Source organism: Mercenaria mercenaria, chromosome 15 (assembly GCF_021730395.1).
Source record: "Mercenaria mercenaria strain notata chromosome 15, MADL_Memer_1, whole genome shotgun sequence".
NCBI lineage: Eukaryota > Metazoa > Mollusca > Bivalvia > Venerida > Veneridae > Mercenaria > Mercenaria mercenaria.
Window position 1 is genome coordinate 49,405,735 of NC_069375.1, and position 23,089 is coordinate 49,428,823.

General features: G+C 36.7%; 1 protein-coding gene across 1 annotated transcript; it reads left to right on the forward strand.

The window, feature by feature from the left end:
- The first annotated feature begins 11,932 nt into the window (after nucleotides 1-11,932).
- Nucleotides 11,933-13,195, forward strand: LOC123563664 (uncharacterized). Its single transcript, XM_045356627.2, has one exon. It carries the CDS (start codon nucleotides 11,933-11,935, stop codon nucleotides 13,193-13,195), a length of 1,263 nt encoding a protein of 420 aa, XP_045212562.2.
- The last annotated feature ends 9,894 nt before the right edge of the window (nucleotides 13,196-23,089 follow it).

The following is a 23,089-nucleotide window of genomic DNA, read 5'->3' on the forward strand; positions in this document are numbered from 1 at the left end:
ACAGTAGTATTTTTTTCATTTTAAATTAACATCTTGATATGAAATGACTATCAAAATAAGTAAAATATTGAATAAAATAATATAGAATGGATATAATAATATGGATAATATATGGACCTTAATTTTGTCTTTGAGGTAAGAATATTCAAATATAAGAAGTGCATATAACTTTACCTGATTAATTATGACAATTGATCAGGTCGGATATCCGGGCACTTCAGCGTATCGCGTTGCGTAGCAACAAGCAGAGGTGACAGCAAACGCTAAATTGTAATTGAAAAGCGTTTCATGTTTCACTAGTGCTGGTTGTTTTTCTTTGCTTAAAGTAAAATTTTGGGCAATATTAATAAGTCAGTGAATTTATAATGTAGCATGATGTTCCAGAAATCACTCCCGAGAAAGAAACCTTTCTTTTTTAGGTTTCAGACATGATATTCATCATTGATCCGTGTAAGCTGCAAGGTCTCATATTTGTGACGGACTGGATGAAAATTATAGTTTAAAAAATCGGAGGTCTTTTTAAAGTAAATAAAACAGAAAATCTGTTTCATTTAATTAGGTTTCTCCATTCGTTTCACTTTCTCGTTCTAATTAAGTAGCCTGCCATTAAAATAGTTCTGAGCCAGATAGCTTATACTGTGGTGTCAAAAGTGATTCAGTCACTCCAAATTTAATCAAATCAACACTTCTTACCTAAATTCTCATTGCGTATGAAATTTAATGAGAAGTGTCATAATTTAAAGCTTAATTAGCACATTAAACGTAAATACTGGAGAAGGGATTTTTTTTCTCACTCGAAGGGTTCAGATCACAGATAGCATTTATAACACAAAGCGGTTTTTTATATTGTTACAATTGTTTTAAATGTAATATGACATCTAAGCTACTGGTTACACGCGGAGATAAATGATATATTATTATTACGGCATGCTAGTTTCTTCTTTACGAAAAGCCAGGACGTATCATATAATTGATGACTTCCAATTACGAAAATACTAAAAAAACATACTGATCTCTGTTTTGTCATTATTAAAACCGAGAACGATAATTTTGCACGCTTTGTCTAGAATAATGTTATCATATCTTGTAGTTTTCAATATCCATTTATTTAGTTAATTGTTAGACTGTCACAATTGACTGCTTCCACATACCACAAAATTAAAGCATTCATTCAGTCATAAATCACTATGGAAACCAGAAATGTGTATATTGATGAAAATCAGTATTGACAGTTCCTAATGACTATCACTTAATTAATAGTTTGATTTCCTGTTTGTTTTATCCCTATGATGTACCCCTTCGGGCCTTATGGTAATTTAGCTGTCTTATAACGTTTGATGAAATGCCTTCAAGGTCTATGATAATTTGAAATGCACATAATTGTTATTTGCGTGTCAGTTGACAAAGGATTAATAGAGCTACACATAAAAAATAACCAATACACATGCCCGAACATTTAGTTCATTTGAAACTTTAAAATTAATTCACCAAACTATTTTTTGGCGGGAAGGACATTTCTTCAAAAAAAAAAGTCTCAATAAGATTTACATAATAGAATAAAGTATAAGTTTCCAACTTTATTTAATGACTTTCATACTTAATGTACTTCGACATTATAGCATTTATCATTACTAAAGAAAATATACGCACAAAGTGACATTCAGAAAATGGCAACAATCTGGAACAACTGATACGTATTAGACCTCCTGCAACAATATAATTATTCAGAGCATTAAAACATTAGAAAATCAGTTTAATTTAAAAAAGACATAAAAATATCAGAAAAAATTAATTTACTATTTAATTGATCTTTCTTTCTAAAAAGAAAAAAAAAATTCAAGACACTTGAAAGAGATGAAAGAAACACTGCTACGATTCAAGCAAAGAAGTTGAATAAAATGTTTTGTTCTCAGATATTTAGTTTAGATTAATATATATATAGCAAACTGAGAAAATGTTGAATAAGCTTGGGAACTTGTTTTAATTATATCTGATCCGTAGCGCCGAAGAGCAGACATTTACATAATCTGTCACTTTCCAGACGTTTTAAAATGCCACAAAATCAATTAATCACAAAACCCTACTTTTTTAAAAAAATATATAGATTGTACATAGCGAAGGACTGCAGAGATAAAAAAGAGACTCTTGATTGTTTATTTGAGAATTAAAACATCACAACCCACACCGCAGTTAATTCGCTACGAATTGCGAGTCCTGCTTTCACCTCCAAGTAATTTGCATAATCGATTGCTCCGGATGTGACGTCACGCCGACCTGATCAATTAACATTTAAATTTAACAAAAAAACATTTCAAATAACATAAAATATAACAATATAATCAATTCAAAACAAAAATGATAATCCACTATATATTATATATGTGGTACATAAGGTGTCCAAAGTGGTACATAAGGTGCTGGTACATAAGGGGTCTGGTACATAAGGTGACACATTCCCCAGAAATTATGCACCAGATGGAGCCATTGTTTTCAAATTTTTCCACGGCAGCATGCCCCCGCACCCCCCTAGTTGCTCTACTACAAACATTTTGCGCCCCACCCCCTAACACCAAATCATGTATCCGCCTCTGGGCCTGAAAATGTGAACCGAATATGAACTGCTATTGGGTTGTGACTGCGGCGTACCATGTTAGCAAATGGCGACGATTAAACCAGGGGACGTAACTTGTACTGTAACTTCTAAAAGCTTTTAAATGGAACCTAGACATGCTCGAGGTATCTTGATGATATTTTGAATATGGACAACCTAGATCTATATTTTTCACTAATGGTGACATTTACCCAAAACAGTTACAAGTTAACAAAGCCAATACTTCAGATTTCAGTATAAGCGTCATTTTTTGGACATAAAATTAACAATAGTGAATAATGATCTAGAAACGAAAATAGCTCTATGATTTATTGTCACCACCCGCACACACACACCACCCCCACCCCCACCTTGATAGAGATGCCCCTCGAGCAACATCATACGGTAACTTACTCGTTTTGCAAGAGCTTGCTGAAAGTTAGAGGATTTTAATGATAGAAATCTTCATATCACCAAAAATCATTACAACGGCTACCGTTACATCATAAACCACGTAATTTTAAGCTTTCAGCAATTTACAACTGTTAAAGAAATGTAATACTAACCTAAAAACACTTAGCCTAAAGGTTTAGCTACCTAGCCACTGCCAAACACTTAACGTGGCTCGTTACTTTCGTCACGAATTTCGGTACCATCTCAGATTGTGATGGTTTTCGGTATAAATGAACGGAAATGCATCCCCTTTCGAATGGTGCATTTCCAAAATAAATATATGATATGTTTTGACGTCGAAGCGCCCCCCTAGAGGCAACAATAGATTTGCGCCTTTTTAGCGTAAAAACGCTCCTAATTTTGACCATTTTATCCGATTTTCCGGTAAAACGTTCATTTTATTCTACAGACATTCTATTTTATCATTGAATCTATTTTTAAATGAACTTTCAGTGCAACCGGCCGCAAAACCTATTCTGACGTTGAAAAAAAATGCCTCGCAAAAGTTGCATATGATGAACAACATGAGCTGCAATACTCTGCAGTCGTACAGGTATTGGGGCCGGGAGGACGTTGCCTCGTACTGGAAACTTGAATGCATTACTACGACACTTTGATACATCATTTCGAGGACCCAACAGTATTAGATACACAACGTGTCCATAGGTAACCTACATGACCTACATGATTTTTGGTGATATGAAGATTTCTATCATTAAAATCCTCATCATGCTTTACAAGATCGTGCATGACCTAGTGGATATTCCAGCCTCCACATATCTTACACCTGTCACATCTAGAACAAGAGCAGCACATAAAAACAAGTTCCATCAGTACTCTACATCAACCGATTACTAAAAATACAGTTTCTTCCCTAGGACCATCCCGATGTGGAACAGACTTCCAGCCAGTGTTGCTGAGGCTCCCTCTTTGGCATCATTCAAGAGAAAGCTGTCTTCCCAGCCATTCTAAGGGATCAGTATGCCTTTCTGATACACCTCAAATGACGAGGGAGCACAGCCGGTGTAACGTTGTAAACTGACCCCCATAAAATAATGACACTATATACTGTACCGAATGGACTTTGAAAATAGTTGGGGTGGTACGCAAACTTTAACATTACAATAAGCATATTCTAAGTCGAAAAGGGACCCCCTTTCTGTAAAATACTGACCTTCCTTATAAAATAATGACCCCCGGATTTTATCTATAAAATATTGACCCCCCAACTAACCTATCACTAATATACTCTATATCAATTCAAATCACTGTCGTGTTTCTATTACTTATATTTGTTGTTGTTGTTGTTGCTTCTGCTGCTGCTGCTCCATCTATAACTGACACAATAGCAGTCTAACTTGGAGGCCCCGCTAAGAAATAAACGTACATCTATTGAAAAATGAAATTTAAAAGGGTTTTCATTTGAATTATCATTATTGTACTTAAGGAGAAGTATTACAATAATAGAAGATATACCTAAGTCGTTTTAAGGTTACTATAGAAATAGAGAGAACCGATATTTAGGCTAGAGGATAATTAATTAGTCATCTGAAATGATTCTGGTCATGTTTCCTTGATAGAAATTGAGATCATCCTTTAGAAATAAAACATTAACGAAAATAGAAACATTTGGAAATATATTTTATATGCTGGTTCGTCATCGATTTTGGGCCTTTATATAGACTATTTTACGGAGAAGATTTGTTTCTTTGCCTCTCTAGATATGGCACCCGAAGACGACCAGACTAGAAAGATTCACATCATGTGCTATCAGCGATTTGACGCTAATGACATTTTTACTGGTCACTCATTCTAATTGTTTTCCTCCCGAGCAAGTTGTGTATATTTGATGTCGGCTAAAATATTTGTTGATAAATACTTACCACTTTTGTGAGCCTCGGTGGCGCAATGGTAGCCCGCTTGCTTATTAAAGCGGATAGGTCTCACCAAAGGGATATTGTTTCGCCGAATCAAACCTTTGCCAATAGAAACAGATGACCTTATGAAAGGGGGATACATAAAGAAATCCTTTTGCAACTTGGAACCGCTGCAACTTTTAAGGTACACGCTAGAACATACTTAGAACATAGATCACGAAACTCCTGCTTTAAAGGTGCATGACTTTTTGTTTAGAACATGTTTCAGCTCTAAATCTTTTTGTTACCTATAAAAGTTTCATGCTTCAAGTATTTCAACAGGCTTAAGTATTATTTTTCCAAGATTTTTCCAAGATTCGGTGAGATAGTACCTTTAACAGCCTCGTATCTTTGTGACATTGCATTATATGCAAGATAAAACGTATAATTATGTTACGCATACATGTATATGTAGGGATAACGCATGTTTTTTCGTGTTATAACGTCTGCAGAATCCCGTCTGCAGATGTTATAACACGAAATGAACATGCGCTAACGCTATTCTAGCATAAAACGCGGAAAAAGTACTAATAAATGAATACATCCTACCTCAACGTCATTAAATTTCCATGAAATGCGCGGGAATGTCTGAGCTGTTTTTACGTTGACGTCATTTCGTTTTGAATTATCCGTTTTGGGGCCGAATGACGTTTACGCTTTGCCACGGAACTCGCATATATAAAAAGGTGTTATAACAGCACGTGGGCGCGAGAATCTCTCTGTTAGCACACGTTTTCTCTCCTGTTAAAACACCCCCGAAATGTGACAATAACAGCAGTTTTATGCTAGAATGTAGGGATAATGCATGTTTTTTCGTGTTATAACGTCTGCAGAATCCCGAGGGATTGGTTGGTGCCCGAGCCCGTAGGGCGAAGGTCCCAACGTATCCCGAGGGATTCTGCAGATGTTATAACACGAAATGAACATGCGTTAACGCTATTCTAGCATAAAACGCGGAAAAAATACTAACGTGAGCGCGAGAATCTCTCTGTTAACACACGTTTTCTCTCCTGTTAAAACACCCCCGAAATGTGACAATAACAGCAGTTTTATGCTAGAATAATTATTAATTTACCTTCTGTACAATGTAGTGTAAGCATTCTGGAACTTATAGTAATGGTGATTTCGTCCGAAATTTTAGACGAAACATCATTATGTTATTGCATCCTACATGTTGCACTAATTTTGCAATAGCATGGGCTCGCGGGTTCATTACGAAACAAGAGCTGTCAGTTGACAGCGCTCTCGACTATTCTCAGTGCTTGGTAGTGAGTAAAACTTTAACATTACAATAAGCATATTCTAATACGAAAAGGGGCCATAATTCAGTCAAAATGCTTGATAGAGTTGCCTCCACCTTTTTACAGACTGGGGTCATGATGGTAAATAAGTATGCAAAATATCAAAGCAATATCTCAATGGACTTTGAAAATAGTTGGGGTGGTACGCAAACTTTAACATTACAATAAGCATATTCTAAGTCGAAAAGGGGCCATAATTCAGTCAAAATGCTAGATAGAGTTGTCTGCTCCTGTTTACAGAGTGGGGTTATGATGGTAAACAAGTATGCAAAATACGAAAGCAATGTCTCAATGGACTTCGAAAATTTTTGGGGTGGTACGCAAACTTTAACATTACAATAAGCATATTCTGAGTCGAAAAGGGGCCATAATTCAGTCAAAATGCTTGATAGAGTTGTCTGCTCTTGTTTACAGACTGGGGTCATGATGGTCAACAAGTATGCAAAATATGAAAGCAATATCTCAATGGACTTTGAAAATAGTTGGGGTGGTACGCAAACTTTAACATTTGTGTGATGCTCACGCTAACGGCGACGCCGGGGCGAGTAGGATAGCTCCCCTATTCTTCGAAAAGTCGAGCTAAAAATGCTATTGTCGGTAAAATAGTTCATTTTCTGGAGTGCTAGCTTGTAATAGTACTATAGTAATAGTTGGGGTGGTACGCAAACTTTAACATTTGTGTGATGCTCACGCTAACGGCGACGCCGGGGCGAGTAGGATAGCTCCCCTATTCTTCGAAAAGTCGAGTAAAATAGTTCATTTTCTGGAGTGCTAGCTTGTAAAAAGGCAATTTATACGTTGAAAAGCACAATGTTTTATGCCACCCCTGAAAGTGATGTCAAATACCATTGACATTCATTATGTCACCTAGATGTCGCTCATATATACCTCCAAAAATAGGCGAAACGGGTGTGGGGTAGCCCAGTGGTTTTATTACCTGTGACGCTCCTCGTCGTTAGAAATTATTCACATTTCAGTATATTGTTGAAGAGACACCCTTCTTTGGATTTTGGGTATTTTTGTCACTTTTCAGGCGTTTTTTAAGTAGAAAAAGTCAACAATTATATCAATATAAGGCATAAAATATGCAAATCGGTTTTGGGGAAGTCCCATGTTTTATGACCTGTGACGCCAGTGACAATAAGATGTTGTTCGAATTTCAGTATAAAATAAAAATATAGTCATTCCCGTGGAGGTTTGGGTGATTTTTGTCACTTTTCAAGAGCTTTTAAGTAACACGTCTTGAGCAATAATTGTAGCCCTTTATAACAGTCAAAGTCATTGCACAATATGTTAACTAAGTTTCTGTTACGATACCAGTCACGACTTATAAGAAAAATGTAACAAAGGGCCATATCTCCCGAACAGGTGGAGCAAATCCAATTTTTTTCTTCCTGAACAACTAGGCATCGGTAGTAGTAATCCCTGAAAGTTTGAATCAGTTCCGTCGAATAATGAATGAGGTCACAAAAATGTTGCATGGACGCACGCACGGACGGGTGCAATTACCATATTCTCCTCCGATGCCTATCGGCTGGGGATAATTATGTTGTAAGTGTACCTTAGATGGGTTAGAGTTAGGGTTTGGATTAGGGTGTCGTAATTCTATAGGGGGTCACAATTCTATGTGAGGGTCATTTTTCTACGTGTGGGGGAGTCATAATATTATGACCCCCGGGCATAATATTATGACCGGGAGTCACTATTTTATATAAAATAATGACCGAGGGGTCATAATATTATGACCGGGGAGTCATTATTCTATGAGGGTCAGTTTACAACGTTACACCGGCGGGACCTTGGTCGAATTTATCATCAGTCAACGTTCGTACAGTCCCCTTCCTGGGCCTCACTTGCCGTGAGTTTGCAAACTAAATAATACATTTAAATTTGTACGATATTGAAGATTAATCTATTCATGATTTCAGGGGTCATCAACGGGAAAGTATTAAAGGTGACCATGGTGACCTAACGGTCTCGCAAATAAGTATAGGTTAATAAATGGGAGAGCGGTGCCTTTGAGTGATAATGGCCCTGGTAAGGTGATTATAGCCCGAGGGCTTTAGCCCGAGGGCTATTATCTTCTTCCAGGGCCATTATCATTCAAAGGCACCGCTCTCCCATGTATTTACCTGTTTATTACATGTTTATCTATAATATAGTAAGAAATGTTTTTGTGTCATTTGTATGGGTACTTGCATCTTCCGGCACAATAACTTTCAGCTTTTCAGTTTCTATATTAGATCTATTAGATCTAGTATAAGAGTCTATTTACTGCATAAAATCAAATACCTGGATAGATGTACTTTCTTGCTTATTGCATAATTTAGGGATAAAAATACGATATTTCACGAAGAATACACGATGTTACGCTCAAGATGATAAAATAAAACGGTAATATTCGCTGTTTTACCTCCTCGAAACGCCATGACGTCATTACTGTTTACGGACGTTAATTTCCCGCGCTAACGCCAGGGCCATTATCGATAATGGCCTCGGGGCTTATTATGATAATGTGATAATGCATGACGCAATGCGATAATGGAAGAATTTTCAGCACAAATTTGTTACTATTTATAGGTACTCATGTAATAACATTGGTTAATGCCCGAGGCAGTCACGCATGAATGCAGTTCGTGCATTGACCATGTGACGTACGAACTCAGGAGATGTGTTCACCCAGTTGACGCCATTACTGCTTTATGTTGTTTTTGAGGGGAAAAAGAGAGAAGAACAATAGAAATGGTAAAGTTTAGTCGGACCTGATTGGAAACGTTAGGTAAGTAAACATGCATCTTAGATTTTGCTTTTTCAGCAAGGGTACGGAAGCAGTAGGTCAACAGCACGTCAAAACGCATCCAAATCAAAAAATGCGCGCAAATCGTTACCGCCAGAAGTTGAAATTTTATTTTTTTGCCATCTGTCTCTAAAATATTTTATCTTTAGATTCAAATGAAGAAAATTGTCATTATATATATTTTACTTTACTAGATTCTAAATTTGTTAATTTAATTTGTTTGCAGACTTACATTCATAATTAGCCCATTTATAAAAAAGCTTCATTTTTTAGCAGTTGTATGGGTTGTTAAGCTATCAGTTATTTTTGTTTGATTTTTCACAACCAGTGGCTTTCTAAAGAGGAAATATAAGGTGATATACCCAAAAAGGGTAAATCTAAATCATTTTTTCATGATAGTATATGCAATAATATCCTAATGTCTTTTGGAGTTTGGCATCTGATGAGAAGTACATACAATTAAGAATAAGTATTTTCATTTCGTAAATAAGCCTACCTACCTAATATACGGTACGGATTCCGGACGTGCGTCGGAATTTAAACTCGCCCTAGAACGGAAGTGAATTTTTACCCTAACACCGTTTCACTTCCGAGAAAGTCATTCAATTTTTCGGCGTCTTCGAAGTCGGAGCTCTGAAAATATTTAGCTCTAGTAAATAAGCATTTTTTGTTTAACTACGTTATTAGAATTCAGTTTGGGTAAGTTGTGATGGCGGAGGAGAAAGAGAACCGTTTCAACGGGGCAGGAGATTCAGAATATGAACTTACACCGGCACAAAGGTCACCCGGTCAACAACTGGACGACGTGGACAAACCACGTGCGTCTTCATCAGATGAAAATTCCTCTCAGACGAAAGAGAAGAAACGCAAGCCATCCAAGTACAAACGTTTAGAAAAAGCTTGGAATGAAAAATTTGCTAATTTGACAAACAAATTAGACTTATTATTGCAAAAATCAGCTGTCACAGAGACAGCCTCAAGTTCTACTTCGTCACAAAGACAGAAGTCAAGAAGTAAACATTATATTGTCTGACAGTCACAGCTCTCAAGAGGATGATATCTCGATTAGGACAGAGGGACGTTTCTCAAATTCTGAATCTGAGTCGGACCCTGTCAGTGACAATGAAATTGTGATACCATAAATTGTCCAGCGCAACTCAGAAGTGTTTGTTTGACATTTTTGGTGAGGATGCTGTTCTTAAGAAAGGATGAAAAATCTGGAATTTCTATTGACACATCTCAAAAGGAGTGTGTTGAACAGTAACTATAGAACTGAGTCTCCAAATTCTTTGACTGCTTTTAATGAAGATAATTTTGAGCAGTTCCCTGTAGACTCTGACACTGACAAGTACCTGGAAGTTCCTTCCCTCGACAGTTTAGTTGATAGCTGCCTAGTAAAAAGACATGGGTCTAAAGCATCTTTTTCTAAGAATAAACAAAAAGCTCTTTTTTCTCAACCTTGCAAAATGATTGAGAAAATTGCATATAAAGGTCAGCAAGCTAGTCGACTCGGTATTGTTATGCAATTATACATTCAGCAGAGTTTAGGTTCTTTGGTTGAAAATATTTCCAAGGACAAATGTGACAAAGAACAAACTATTGAACATGTCCAAAACATTTTTGCAATGACCACTAAGTGCTTAGACCAAATAGGGCGTTCTGGGGCGGCTTTTCATCACATTGTTAGACGCACAACAGCTATGTGTGACACTGCCTTGTATGAACTGGAAGATGCTTCACAGTTTTCTAATCTCCCATTGTCGGGTGAAGGTGTTTTTGGCAAAGGTCTAGAAGAACTACTGAAATCCAGAAAAGAGAAGAAAAAACAACTGGAAGATTTAGTTCCTGAGGTTAAAAAGAGAAAATTGCCTGACAATTCTCAGCCTCAAGCGCATAAACATGCTAGATATGACAGTACAAGACCTACACGAAGTAGTGGTGGCGGTTTCAGTACAAATTTCCGCAGTTACAACCGTGACAGATGGAATAATTTTCGTATTCCAAAGCTACCAAACAGAGAGAGAGACTCCAAAAAAGGATATGGGCAGCGCAGATCCTCTCAAACTTACAAAGGCAGCACCTCAAAAGCTGACACACCAACTAGACAATGACCAGGTAAATATTATAGCAAATCGTCCCGAGATACCGGTGGGAGGTCGGCTTTCACTTTTCTTAAAAGAATGGCAAAGTGTGACCTCAGACAAATGGGTTCTAGAAATTATTCGAGACGGTTACAAACTCGAATTTCATCAGAAACCTCGATTCCAAGGCATAAAGCAAACAAAATTACCTTTGACACAACACAATTTACTTGCAAAAGAAGTCGAGAATCTTTTAAGCAAAAATGCAATAGAAAAAGTCGAGAAAAAAGATTCAATGACAGGTTTTTACAGTACATTATTTCTAGTTCCCAAAAAGGACTCGAACGAACTTCGTCCAGTCATAAATCTCCGCCCTCTCAGTCGGTATCTCGTGAAGAAACATTTCAAGATGGACACATTGTCAAAAGTGATAAACCTAGTAGATCAAGCAGACTGGTCAATAAAACTAGACTTAAAGGATGCGTATTTTCACATAAAGATTCACAAATCACACCGAAAATACCTTCGTTTCAGTTTCATGGGCCAGGTTTATCAGTTTCGAGCCATGTGTTTCGGTCCGACAGTGGCGCCACGGGTGTTTACAAAGATAACAGCTGTGGTAGCAGCATATCTCAGACAGCGAAGCATCCGACTAGCCACTTATCTAGACGACTGGTTAAATTTAAACCAGATCAGACAAAAATTACTGGAAAACGCATGACAATTCTCAGTCTCTTTTTTCAACTAGGTTTGTAATAAACAAAAGCAAATCAAATCTAGTACCTTGTCAAGAAATGACATATATTGGGGCTCATTTCAGTCTTGGTCTGGGACTAGTTTACCCAACACAGGACAGAGTTCAGAGTCTCAAATGTGCAGTATGGAACTTGCTAAATGGTCAGAACACAGCACATCATTATATGGTCCTGTTGGGAAAAATAGCCTCATGCCTGGATTTGATTCCCAATGCCAGACTTTTCATGCGTCCTATCCAAATACACATGTTACAGAACTGGAGCCCATCCAGAATGTCAATGTCACATCAAATTGTTGTTACACCTTCACTTGTCCCACACCTGAAATGGTGGTTGCAGGAAGCAAATATTTTAAAGGGTCGATCACTTCAGTCGGCAGTTTTTTCAGTGACATTGACAACGGATGCCAGTCTGTACGGATGGGGGGGACACATGAATGGTTATACAGTGCAAGGCCGCTGGACGAATCTCCAACGGCTACAACATATCAATTGCTTGGAGATGGAAGCCATAATTTTGTCAGTGACACACAATCTACCACACCTCCAGAACCAAAATGTAATGATTCGTACAGACAATACGACTGTAGTACAATGGATCAATCGTCAGGGAGGTACGAAATCGGTAGCTTTGTGGAATCTGACTTGGAAATTATGGTCTCTAGCTCTCAAGAACAAAATATGTCTGAAAGCAAGTTACATAGCAGGCAAGAAAAATGTACTGGCGGATCGGCTGAGCAGATACAGTGTCAAACAGACCGAGTGGTCTCTAGATCAGACAGTAGTGAGCAAAATTTTCACTCTCTGGGGTCATCCTTTGATAGATCTATTTGCAACGTTCGAAAACAAGAAAACACCAGTCTTTTGCTCATGGATACCCCATCAACAGAGTTTTTCTGGGGATGCCCTGTCAATTGCATGGCAGAACATATTTGCCTATGCCTTTCCGCCAGTGCATCTTGTTCCTCGAGTACTGCAGCACATGAAACAGTATCGGTGCAAGCTTATTCTGATCGCTCCCTTTTGGCCAAGACAGCATTGGTTTCCACAGTTACTACAGATGCTAATAGCATTTCCAGTACAATTACAGAAAACAAACCTGTTGTCTCAGTCAAAGGGTCAAATTGTTCACCCAGAACCTAAGAAACTAAAACTGACGGCATGGCTGCTGTCGACAGACACTTGTCTTCAGAAGGGTTTTCTGAAGGAACTAGAAAATTATTGGCAGCATCATGGCGTAAAGGCACAAAAAGAGACTATAACTCAAAGTTTAAAATATTCTATTCAGTGGCTGGTGTACTGAATGATCAGTTGATCCCTATGATGCATCTCTGAGTGTCTGTTCTGATTTCCTGACATTTTTGTTTCATAAGGGTTTGAAATACAGAACAATAAGCAGTAACAGATCTATGCTATCTGCTGTTCTACCTCCTGTTGGAAAGTGTCCCGTAGGTCAACATCCATTTTATAATTCGCTTATTAAAGGGGGTATTCAATGAAAGACCACCTATTAAAACTTTAACACCTGAATGGGATCTTTCTTTTATTTTAGGCTGTCTCAAGAAACATCCATTTGAACCCTTGAAAGACATTTCCTTGAAGTATTAACGTGGAAGACCTGTTTTTTAGTAGCCATCACAACCTTCAGAAGGTGCAGCGACTTACAGTCTCTTCAACTTGGGGAAAGCTCTGTTAATGTATACAGAAGAGGTATAACTTTTGTTCGCACAGGATTGTCTAAGCAGGATCGACCAAATCATGAAAAATCACATATTTTGTTCCTGCCTTTCCTGAAGATAAAATGTTGGACCCAAACGGTGCCTCCATTGGTATTTGAAAAGAACTGAGCAATTCCGAAATGTTCAGGTAAAGATGTAGTGAAACTGTTTCTTGCCACTAAGAAACCACATCAGCCAGTATCTTCACAAACCATTTCAAAATGGATTGTAAATTTAATCAAGTACGCTTACAAGAAGAACAATAAACCTGTACTTTCTAGCAAACTAAAAGGTCATTCTACCAGAAGTATCGGACCCTCTTGGGCACTATTTAAGGGAGCATCTTTCAAGAGTGTTCTAGAATCTGCGGATTGGTCAAGGGAGACCACATTTGTAAAGTATTATTTGAGGACAGTTGATACTCATGTATTGAAGTGAATTTTCACAAGGATTGTGAATAAGACTTAGAGCAACTGTTGTAAATACAATTTTTCGGCGAGTTTGTTTTGATATACTGAGATAGTTTATCAGATGAAAACTAAGTTTCAATGTATAATATGTATATACATGTATATCTGTGGGTACCAGAACTTACAGGATTTTGTATAGTTGGGGATGATTCAGTTAGTGTATTATAAGAATGCTGATAAACATAATAGTGTGTAAATACAGATCTACACCTTACCAGATGAAAATGACATTGGGATGGTTAACTTACTAAGGTGGAGTTGATCCAAACCTGGTAAGTTACTATTTTAATTATATTATTTTTAGAAAGGGTTTCAAGAGTTTAAGACTTAAAATAACCCTCCTCCAGTATACTGCTTCATAATCAGGAGTAATCCGTACCGTATATTAGGTAGGTAGGCTTATTTACGAAATGAAATTGGATAATTTGTATTCAAATTTCATTTTTATGAGTAAATAATACCTACCTAATATACGGCTATCCCACCCTTCCATCCCCACAGTATTTAAGTCTTCCTAGGCGACTTCGAATACGCCTTAATGGAATGACTTTCTCGGAAGTGAAACGGTGTTAGGGTAAAAATTCACTTCCGTTCTAGGGCGAGTTTAAATTCCGACGCACGTCCGGAATCCGTACCGTATATTAGGTAGGTATTATTTACTCATAAAAATGAAATTTGAATACAAATTATCCAATTTGTGTAAAATTACATGTACTCTGATCGTCACAGTTCTATTTTGTAGAAAATATCAAACTTCTTTTTCAAAAGATTTTTTCTTTAAATATGTTTTGTTTGTGTCTGTAACATATTTATCTAGGTACTCCCAGTATTGAAATACAGTTAACTTACATATTTTCTGAAATATATGAGTTTTTTGTCATTTTGACAGCTCTACTTTCACTTTCGTTTTGCAACCTTTTGAAATGTGCATGTATCGTAACAATTTTAACACTGGGAATACCTGGAGAAATATGTTAGGCACACAATAAGTGTAGACCTAATGTCAAAATAGTTTTGAAAAAGAAGTTTGATATTTTTTTACAAATCAGAATGTGGACGAGCAAAGTACATGTGATATAAGAGAAATATTATTATACCGAACAAAACAACCTCTCTTGAAAGACACTTCTACTCTCTCTGAACAGTTTGGTATACAATTTATGAAAAACAAAGGCCTATGAGGCCTAAAGACATGAAGCGAAAATTCACCCGAGGGGTAGTCTCAAACACTTCAAATGAACCTTAAACTTTGAATTATTTTAAAAGATATAATGTTGTACCAGTCTGACTTAAAGCAGTACCTGATGATGTTCAACCAGTCCTGGGTGCATGGCATATATAAACTGTTTAAAATATATAGCAGTTAAAGTGTTTACATTTTGCAGTTAATAACTGGATTCTTATCATTTGACCAGTTACCATTTGACAGTCAATATTTTGGCATGTAGCATGGTGCGCCAGCTTTCATAGAATTCAGTTATATACAAATTGACTGAAATGTGCATGTAGAATTTTAACACACTTTGTCGAGAAAACTGGTTTTGTGGAACAACATTTTCACTTTGTCTCTTTTCAGGTATTTAAGCTATGAAGCTGGTTACCTTGTAGACACTTCTATGACAAGATGGTTGCCGGGTAGATAGTTCTTTGTTGTGTAGCGACCATGGAAGTAATGATGCTAAAACAGGTACAATTTTTTTTTCATCCATGTGTAACATATCAGCAGTGTAAATACACTGAAAAAAAGACAAGATACAAATTACCGTAAATTCATTTCCTATTAAAAATGATCATTTCCATCAAGTGTACATATATATATAAGTTAAGGGTTATATTAGGTATGGTAACCTTTATTCTTACTTTGGTATATCATGATATTTAAGGTGACCAAGTGGTTATGGTCACTTGCCTCATTCAACACCGCTGCGGGCCCAATATTCACTTTGTATTAAGAATTCTTTCATGTGGAGCAAGCCATCCAGCCAGATTAACCCTTATCATGTTGGACACGATTGATTCTGCCTTTGCAACATCTGCCTCCACCTCTGCGCAGTCTGATCATGATCTGCACTATTAGCCATTCAGTCAGTATCCTTCTGGTATGCACCCCTTTTAACAGTTAACAAGTTCATTATAGAAATTTAGCAGGGTAAGGGTTAAGGAAGGTTGGTTGCTCATCCCAGGTGTCAGCCTGTCAAAAAACAATGTCTGGAGGGGCTTCTTCTACCAACAAAAAAAAGCCTTGTTTAGCATTTACTGTTGAAAGAGTACGACAATATTTTTTAGATCTGCAGAGTCTATAAAACAGGAATAGAATCGTCTTGTATAAAAATTTATTAACTCATGTAAGCTGCAGAAAGTAGATCTGTGTTACTTTATGATGGCAATTTTTAAAAGAAATTGTGCAAACTTGGTGAATTGTTATTTTTCAGCAACAAATGGAACAGTTTTACAATGTAGGGATAACGCATGTTTTTTCGTGTTATAACGTCTGCAGAATCCCGAGGGATTCTGCAGATGTTATAACACGAAATGAACATGTGCTAACGCTATTCTAGCATAAAACGCGGAAAAATACTAATAAATGAATACATCCTACCTCAACGTCATTAAATTTCCATGAAATGCGCGGGAATGTCTGAGCTGTTTTTAACGTTGACGTCATTTCGTTTTGAATTATCCGTTTTGGGGCCGAATGACGTTTACGCTTTGCCACGTAACTCGCATATATAAAAAGGTGTTATAACAGCACGTGAGCGCGAGAATCTCTCTGTTAACACACGTTTCCTCTCCTGTTAAAACACCCCCGAAATATGACAATAACAGCAGTTTTATGCTAGAATGTTTATTAAAGTATTTCTTCATATGATATTTGAATAATGCATGTACATGTATTTACCAAAAAAAGAGATAAAAATCTGCAAGAACAATAATTTTTTTATTGTTTACAGAAAATTTAATGTTTGCATTATGTGCCGTTGTGAAAGTAAGCATTAGGTGTTACTTGGGGGTATACTTAACTAAATTTGAAACACAAAATATATAAATAAGTGATTAGTGTTACAAATGTTTGATTAAAATATCAATGTAAATACATTAGGCTATTAAAACATGCATAATCCGGTAACAGAATTGCCATAGAAACAGTCGTAACTAAGGGAAATAACTCTTTGGAATTCTGAAACTAAAAATTCCTTAAAAGAGAACAATATTTTATTGTTTTATTTTTGTTAATGTTTTCAAGAATGATTTTAAATCAACTACAGAGGTAAATTCTTGGCTTTGTTTATTTTTCAATATAAAACTTGTACTTTTACAACAAGGCTAAAATTGAGCATTTTTAGCTTGACTATTCAAAGAATAGTCTAGCTATTCTGCTCACCCTGACATCGGCGTCACACCTTGGTTAAAGTTTTGCATGCAAGTACATACAGCTATCATTTAAAGGCATATAGCTTTGAACTTATTTTTTCTTTTTCTAGGTCAGTTATCAACCTCACTGGGTCATGTTCAATAACTCTGACGTGTCTTTTGAGCAAATTATGCACCTTTAGGACTTAGAAAATCCTGGTTAAAGTTTTACATGCAAGCTACTATCTCCAAAACTAATGCAGATATTGAATTGAAACTTCACATGTGTCTTTGGGATTATAAAACTAGTTGATAGCATCAAGTCCCATAACTCTGACCTGCATTTTGGCCAAATTATGCCCACTTATGGACTTAGAAAATCCTGGTTAAAGCTTTTGTTTAGCTTCTTTGCATGTTCCGGCTTTAATATTTTCATTTTTGGATGCTTAAGGGCTGATCAATGTTATAGTTGACATCAGTTATGTTCCTGTGAAGAAAACAGAGAATAGTCTTCAAGTTGCCATGGTAACAGGTCATTTAGTAATCTGTCGTTTCCTTAAGATAAATAAGTTTACATCATTAATTTTGTTGTCATAACTTATAATGATAAAACTATAAGCAGTGACAAAATGGATTTCATTCATTTTTTTTGCATGTGAAAAAGGTGAAAAAATATTTCATTGCCATGGCAACGGATGTGAAAATGTAGAATGAACTTTATGATCTCATATCATTCTGCTATGTTTCAAAGGTTAGGTACTTTTACCGGCAAGGAAAAAATCAAAAGCTGCACATTTTTGAGAATTTGCGAGCTGGTCTCATAGCCATTGCAACAGAAAAAGACAAATTTATATGTCTGATATGATGGCCTGTCAGTTGTGATTAGGCATGTAATTTACATTTTCAGTATGGTTTGAAATTGAACTTTGACCTTTGTGCCAAAACACAAAGTGGTCATCTACTGAACATAGGCATTTGTGCTATACAGCTCGATGACCATAATATGTCAAAGTGTTCTCAAGCTTATATACCCTATACCTAAATGTCACAGTGACTTTTATCTTTGACCTCCTGACCCCAAATTATTAATCTATTGCCCATAGACAGTTATGATTTAAAGCCTGATGACCATTGGCCAAAGTGTTTTTCAGCTTTTTACAGTAAAATTATTTCAGTATTAGGATCACCTAGATTTTGACATTTAACCTACTGGCACCTTCTGTCGCCTTTCCTTTCCATATATTGTCAGTAATAATATTGAAGGCCAAATTTAATTAATAACAAAAAGTTAATTATTAATTTAGAAAATGAATGCAATGCATTTTCAGTTGTGTACCAATAAACATTAGAATTCAGGTAATTGTGATACTTTGGCTATTTTATATGAAGTAAAGTTATGACTTTAAAGAAGGGAAATATGGAGCTATAGTTCCAAACATATGCAGCTGCCTACAAGACTCTAGACTGTATATATCAGCTTTTTTCTCATAACAAATTGAAAAAAACATATTCTAATTTTATCATATAGATCAATATCAGAGCCAGTAAATATGTACCCTATTGATTTATATATGAAAAGCCATACTATATTGAGATTATCATCCACTCCCACTATTTCATCTATGGAATATTTCTATAAAGGATGTAATAAATTATTTTATCACATGATTGATGTTGTTGGAATAGAATAAAGCCATTACATATTTGATAGTGTAATAAAGCTTTACGGTTGATGTCGTTTTAAATATTGGAGACGTTGTTCAAATTGACATGGCCTATAATAGGTAAAGAAATGTTGATGTTTGAGTATGAAATGCTAACATGTGATAAAAAGAACAATACAGTTGTGTCTTTCTACATTGAATTTTTTGAACTCATTGTCATCACTTGATTGGCATCGGCGTCCGTTTTGTAGCGATTTTTATTAGACTAGATATCAATGTAATAAAAATAAGTCATTTTACCTACTGTCATTGCCTTGAAATTTCCAGATATTGGGGGTCAATTTCCTATGTAAATCCTGTGAAGCTCTTTGTTCAAATGGCTCGCCTTGGCCCCTTTTAGGGGCTGCCAGAGCTAGAAATAGAAAAACATTTTAAGAACTTCTTCTCATGAACCACTTAATGGATCTTCATCAAACTTGGTCTGTAGCATTATTATACTGCCTTCTCCCAAATTTGTTCAAATGGGGGCACTTGGCCCCTTTTAAGGGCCGCTATAGCTGGAATTAGAAATAATTATAAACAACTTCTCATGAACCGCTAGATGGATCTTCATCAAACTTGGTCTGTAGCATCATTATATAGAGGATATTTGTTTGTTTCAGTGAAATATCAATTCTATTTCACAAGTGAGCATCAAAAACTGATATTTTCACGAGTGGCGTAGCCACGAGTGAAAATGACTTTTTTTGGTGCTCACGAGTGAAATAAAATTGATATTTCACTGACACAAACAAATTTTCTTTTTATTTCATGTGTAAAACTCTACTTTTGTCGCGTAATTTATAAAATGTCGAAAATCGCGCGAAAGATCAACAGAAAGCATAACGCAAATGACGTCATTTTAACGACGTCATCGTCATTATGGTCCCCGGTATTCATAACGCTTGGTATACAATTTGACTTCAATCGCGACGGAGGACCGGAACTAGTTCGGCAAAAACAGTGAAAATAAAAATGATAATCTACTGTTTCAAAACTGTGGATTATCACTTTTATTTCACTGAGAAAACTCTATAATTCACTTGAAAACATAAAATAAAAGGTACTCTTCTAAATTTGTTCAAATGGGAGCACTTTGCACCTTTTATGGGATACCAGAGCTAAAAATAGAAAAAAGCCTTTTCTCAGGAATCGCTCAATGGATTTTCATCAAACTTGTCTGTAGCATCGTTATAAGATCCTCTCCCAATTTTGTAAATATGGGGGCACTTGGCTGCTTTTAGGAGCCACTAGAGGTTAAGTTAGAAATACTTTTAAATACTTCTCATTAACTGCTGGATATATTTTCATCAAATTTGGTATTTTGCATTATTTTAAGGTCCTCCCAAAGTTTTGTTCAAATGGGGATGACTGGCCCCTTTAAGGGATACCAGAGCTAAAATTAGAAATGCCTTTACATGACTCCTTCACATGAAACCACTTCATCAATCTTCATCAGACTTGATTTGTAGCATTATTATGTCTCCCCCCACTTGGGGAGACATATTGTTTTTGCCCTGTCTGTCCGTCTGTCCTTCCGTCCGTACATCACACTTCATTTCCGATCAATAACTGAAGAACCATTTGACCTAGAACCTTCAAATTTCACAGGGTGGTAGGGCTGCTGGAGTAGATGACCCTACTGTTTTTTGGATCTCCCCATCAAAGGTCAAAGTCACAGGGGCCTGAACAAGGAAAACCATTTCCTATCAGTCAGTTACTTGAGAACCACTTGACCCAGAATGTTGAAACTTCATATGATGATTGGTCATGCAAAGTAGATGGCCCCTATTGATTTTGGGGTCACTCAAGGTCACGGGCCTGAACATGGAAAACCATTTCCGATCAGTAACTTTAGAACCACTTGACCCAGAATGTTGAAACTTCATAGGATGATTGAACATTAAAGGTCAAGGTCACATGGGGCTGTTTATGTAAAATCATTTCCAGGCAGTAACTTGAGAACCACTTGACCCAGAATGTTGAAACTTCATAGGATGATTGGACATACAGAGAAGATGACTTCTATTGATTTTGGGGTCAGTCTATTAAAGGTCAAGGTTACAGCAGACAGAAAATTGAAATCCATTTCTGGTCAGTAACTTGAGAACCATTTGACCTAGAACCTTCAATCTTTATAGGGTGATAGGACTTATAGAGTAGATGCATGGCCTTTATTGTTTTTGGTATCACTTCATCAAAGCTCAAGGTCACAGGGGGCTGAACATAGAAAACTCTTTCCAGTCAATAACTTTAGAACCACTTGACCCAGAATGTTGAAACTTAATACATGTACGATGATTGGACATGCAGAGTTGATGACTCCTACTGATTTTGGGGTCACTTGATCAGAGGTCAAGGTCACAGGAGCCTGAACAATAACTTGAGAGCCACTAGGCCCAAAATGTTGAAACTTGGTGGAATGACTGGACATGCCAAGTAGATGATCCCTATTGCAGCAAACCAGTGTCTCTTTGAATTCCGCTCCTGTCCCTTATTGAATTCTTGTCTATATGACTATGCATTGGGGGAGACATGTGTTTTTTTACAAAAGCATCTTCTAGTTAGAAGGTCCTTTAGCAACATTTTTCAAAAACGAGAGACCCAGAGTTTAGACATAATGCTGTGTTGCATCTTCTAGTGGTCTTCTTACGAAGTTCATGCAGTTTGCCACTAGGGTTGCTCATTATATCTCCCCCCACATATTTTTTTGCCCTGTCCATCCATCACACTTCATTTCCGATCAATTACTGGAAAACCATTTGACCTAGAACCTTCAAACCTCATAGGATGGCAGGGCTTTTGGAGTAGACAACCCTTATTGTTTCTAGGGGTCACTCCATCAAAGATCAAGGTCACAGGAGCCTGAACATGGAAAACCATTTCCGATCAATAACTTGAGAACCACTTGACCCAGAATATTAAAACTTCATAGGATGATTGGTCATGCAGAGTAGATGACAAGTTGGGTGCAAAGTTGAAGACCAGAAAACTGGCCAGATTTCATCATGGGTTCTAGAGTTATGGCCCCTTAAAGGGCCAAAATTTGCCATTTTTGGCTTGTGAACAGCATAGAGACCACGTTTTGCAATTAAACTTAATTTAAACTTGCGCACAACTTGTATTGGCATAATATCTCGGTTCCTTTTGAAAACTGGCCAGTTCCCATCATGGGTTCCAGAGTTATGGCCCCTTAAGGGTCAAAATTTGCTATTTTTGGCTTGTGGACATGATAACCACATTTTGCAATCAGCTTTAATTATTCTTGCACACAACTTGTATTGGCATAATGTCATGATTCCTTTTGAAAACTGGCCAGTTCCCATTATGGGTTCTAGAGTTATGGACCCTTAAAGGGCAAAAGTTTGCTATTTTTGGCTTGTAAACACGGTAGAGACCACATTTTGCAATCAACTTTAATCAAACTTGCACACAACTTATACTGGTATAATTTCTCAGTTCCTTTCGAAAACTGGCCAAATCCCATTATGGGTTCTAGACTTAGGGGCCCTAAAAGGGCCAAAATTTGCTATTTTGGCCTTTGCAGCCATATAGAGACTTCATTTATGGTTTGATTTAATATATATTTGCAAAATATCTTTAACAACAATAGATCTTGGATTCCATGATAAATCTGTCAGATCCAATCATAGGTTCCGGAGTTACGGCCCCTGATTGATCCCTGAAATAGCCAAAATTTGTTAATTTTTATCTTGTGAACATGATAGAAATGACTTTTTACATTCGATTAACCACACTTAAACTTAAGTCGCAATAAGATCTCACTTATTTTCAAAAACTGATTAGATTCTAGTTTTACTGCCCCTGAAATGGGCAAAATTTTCTATTCTGGCTCTTTCAGCCATATAGAGGTTTCATTTATGCTTTGATTTGATACAAACTTGCACAGAATGTTTATCTTGATGATCTCTAGGTCAAATTCGAAACTGGTTTA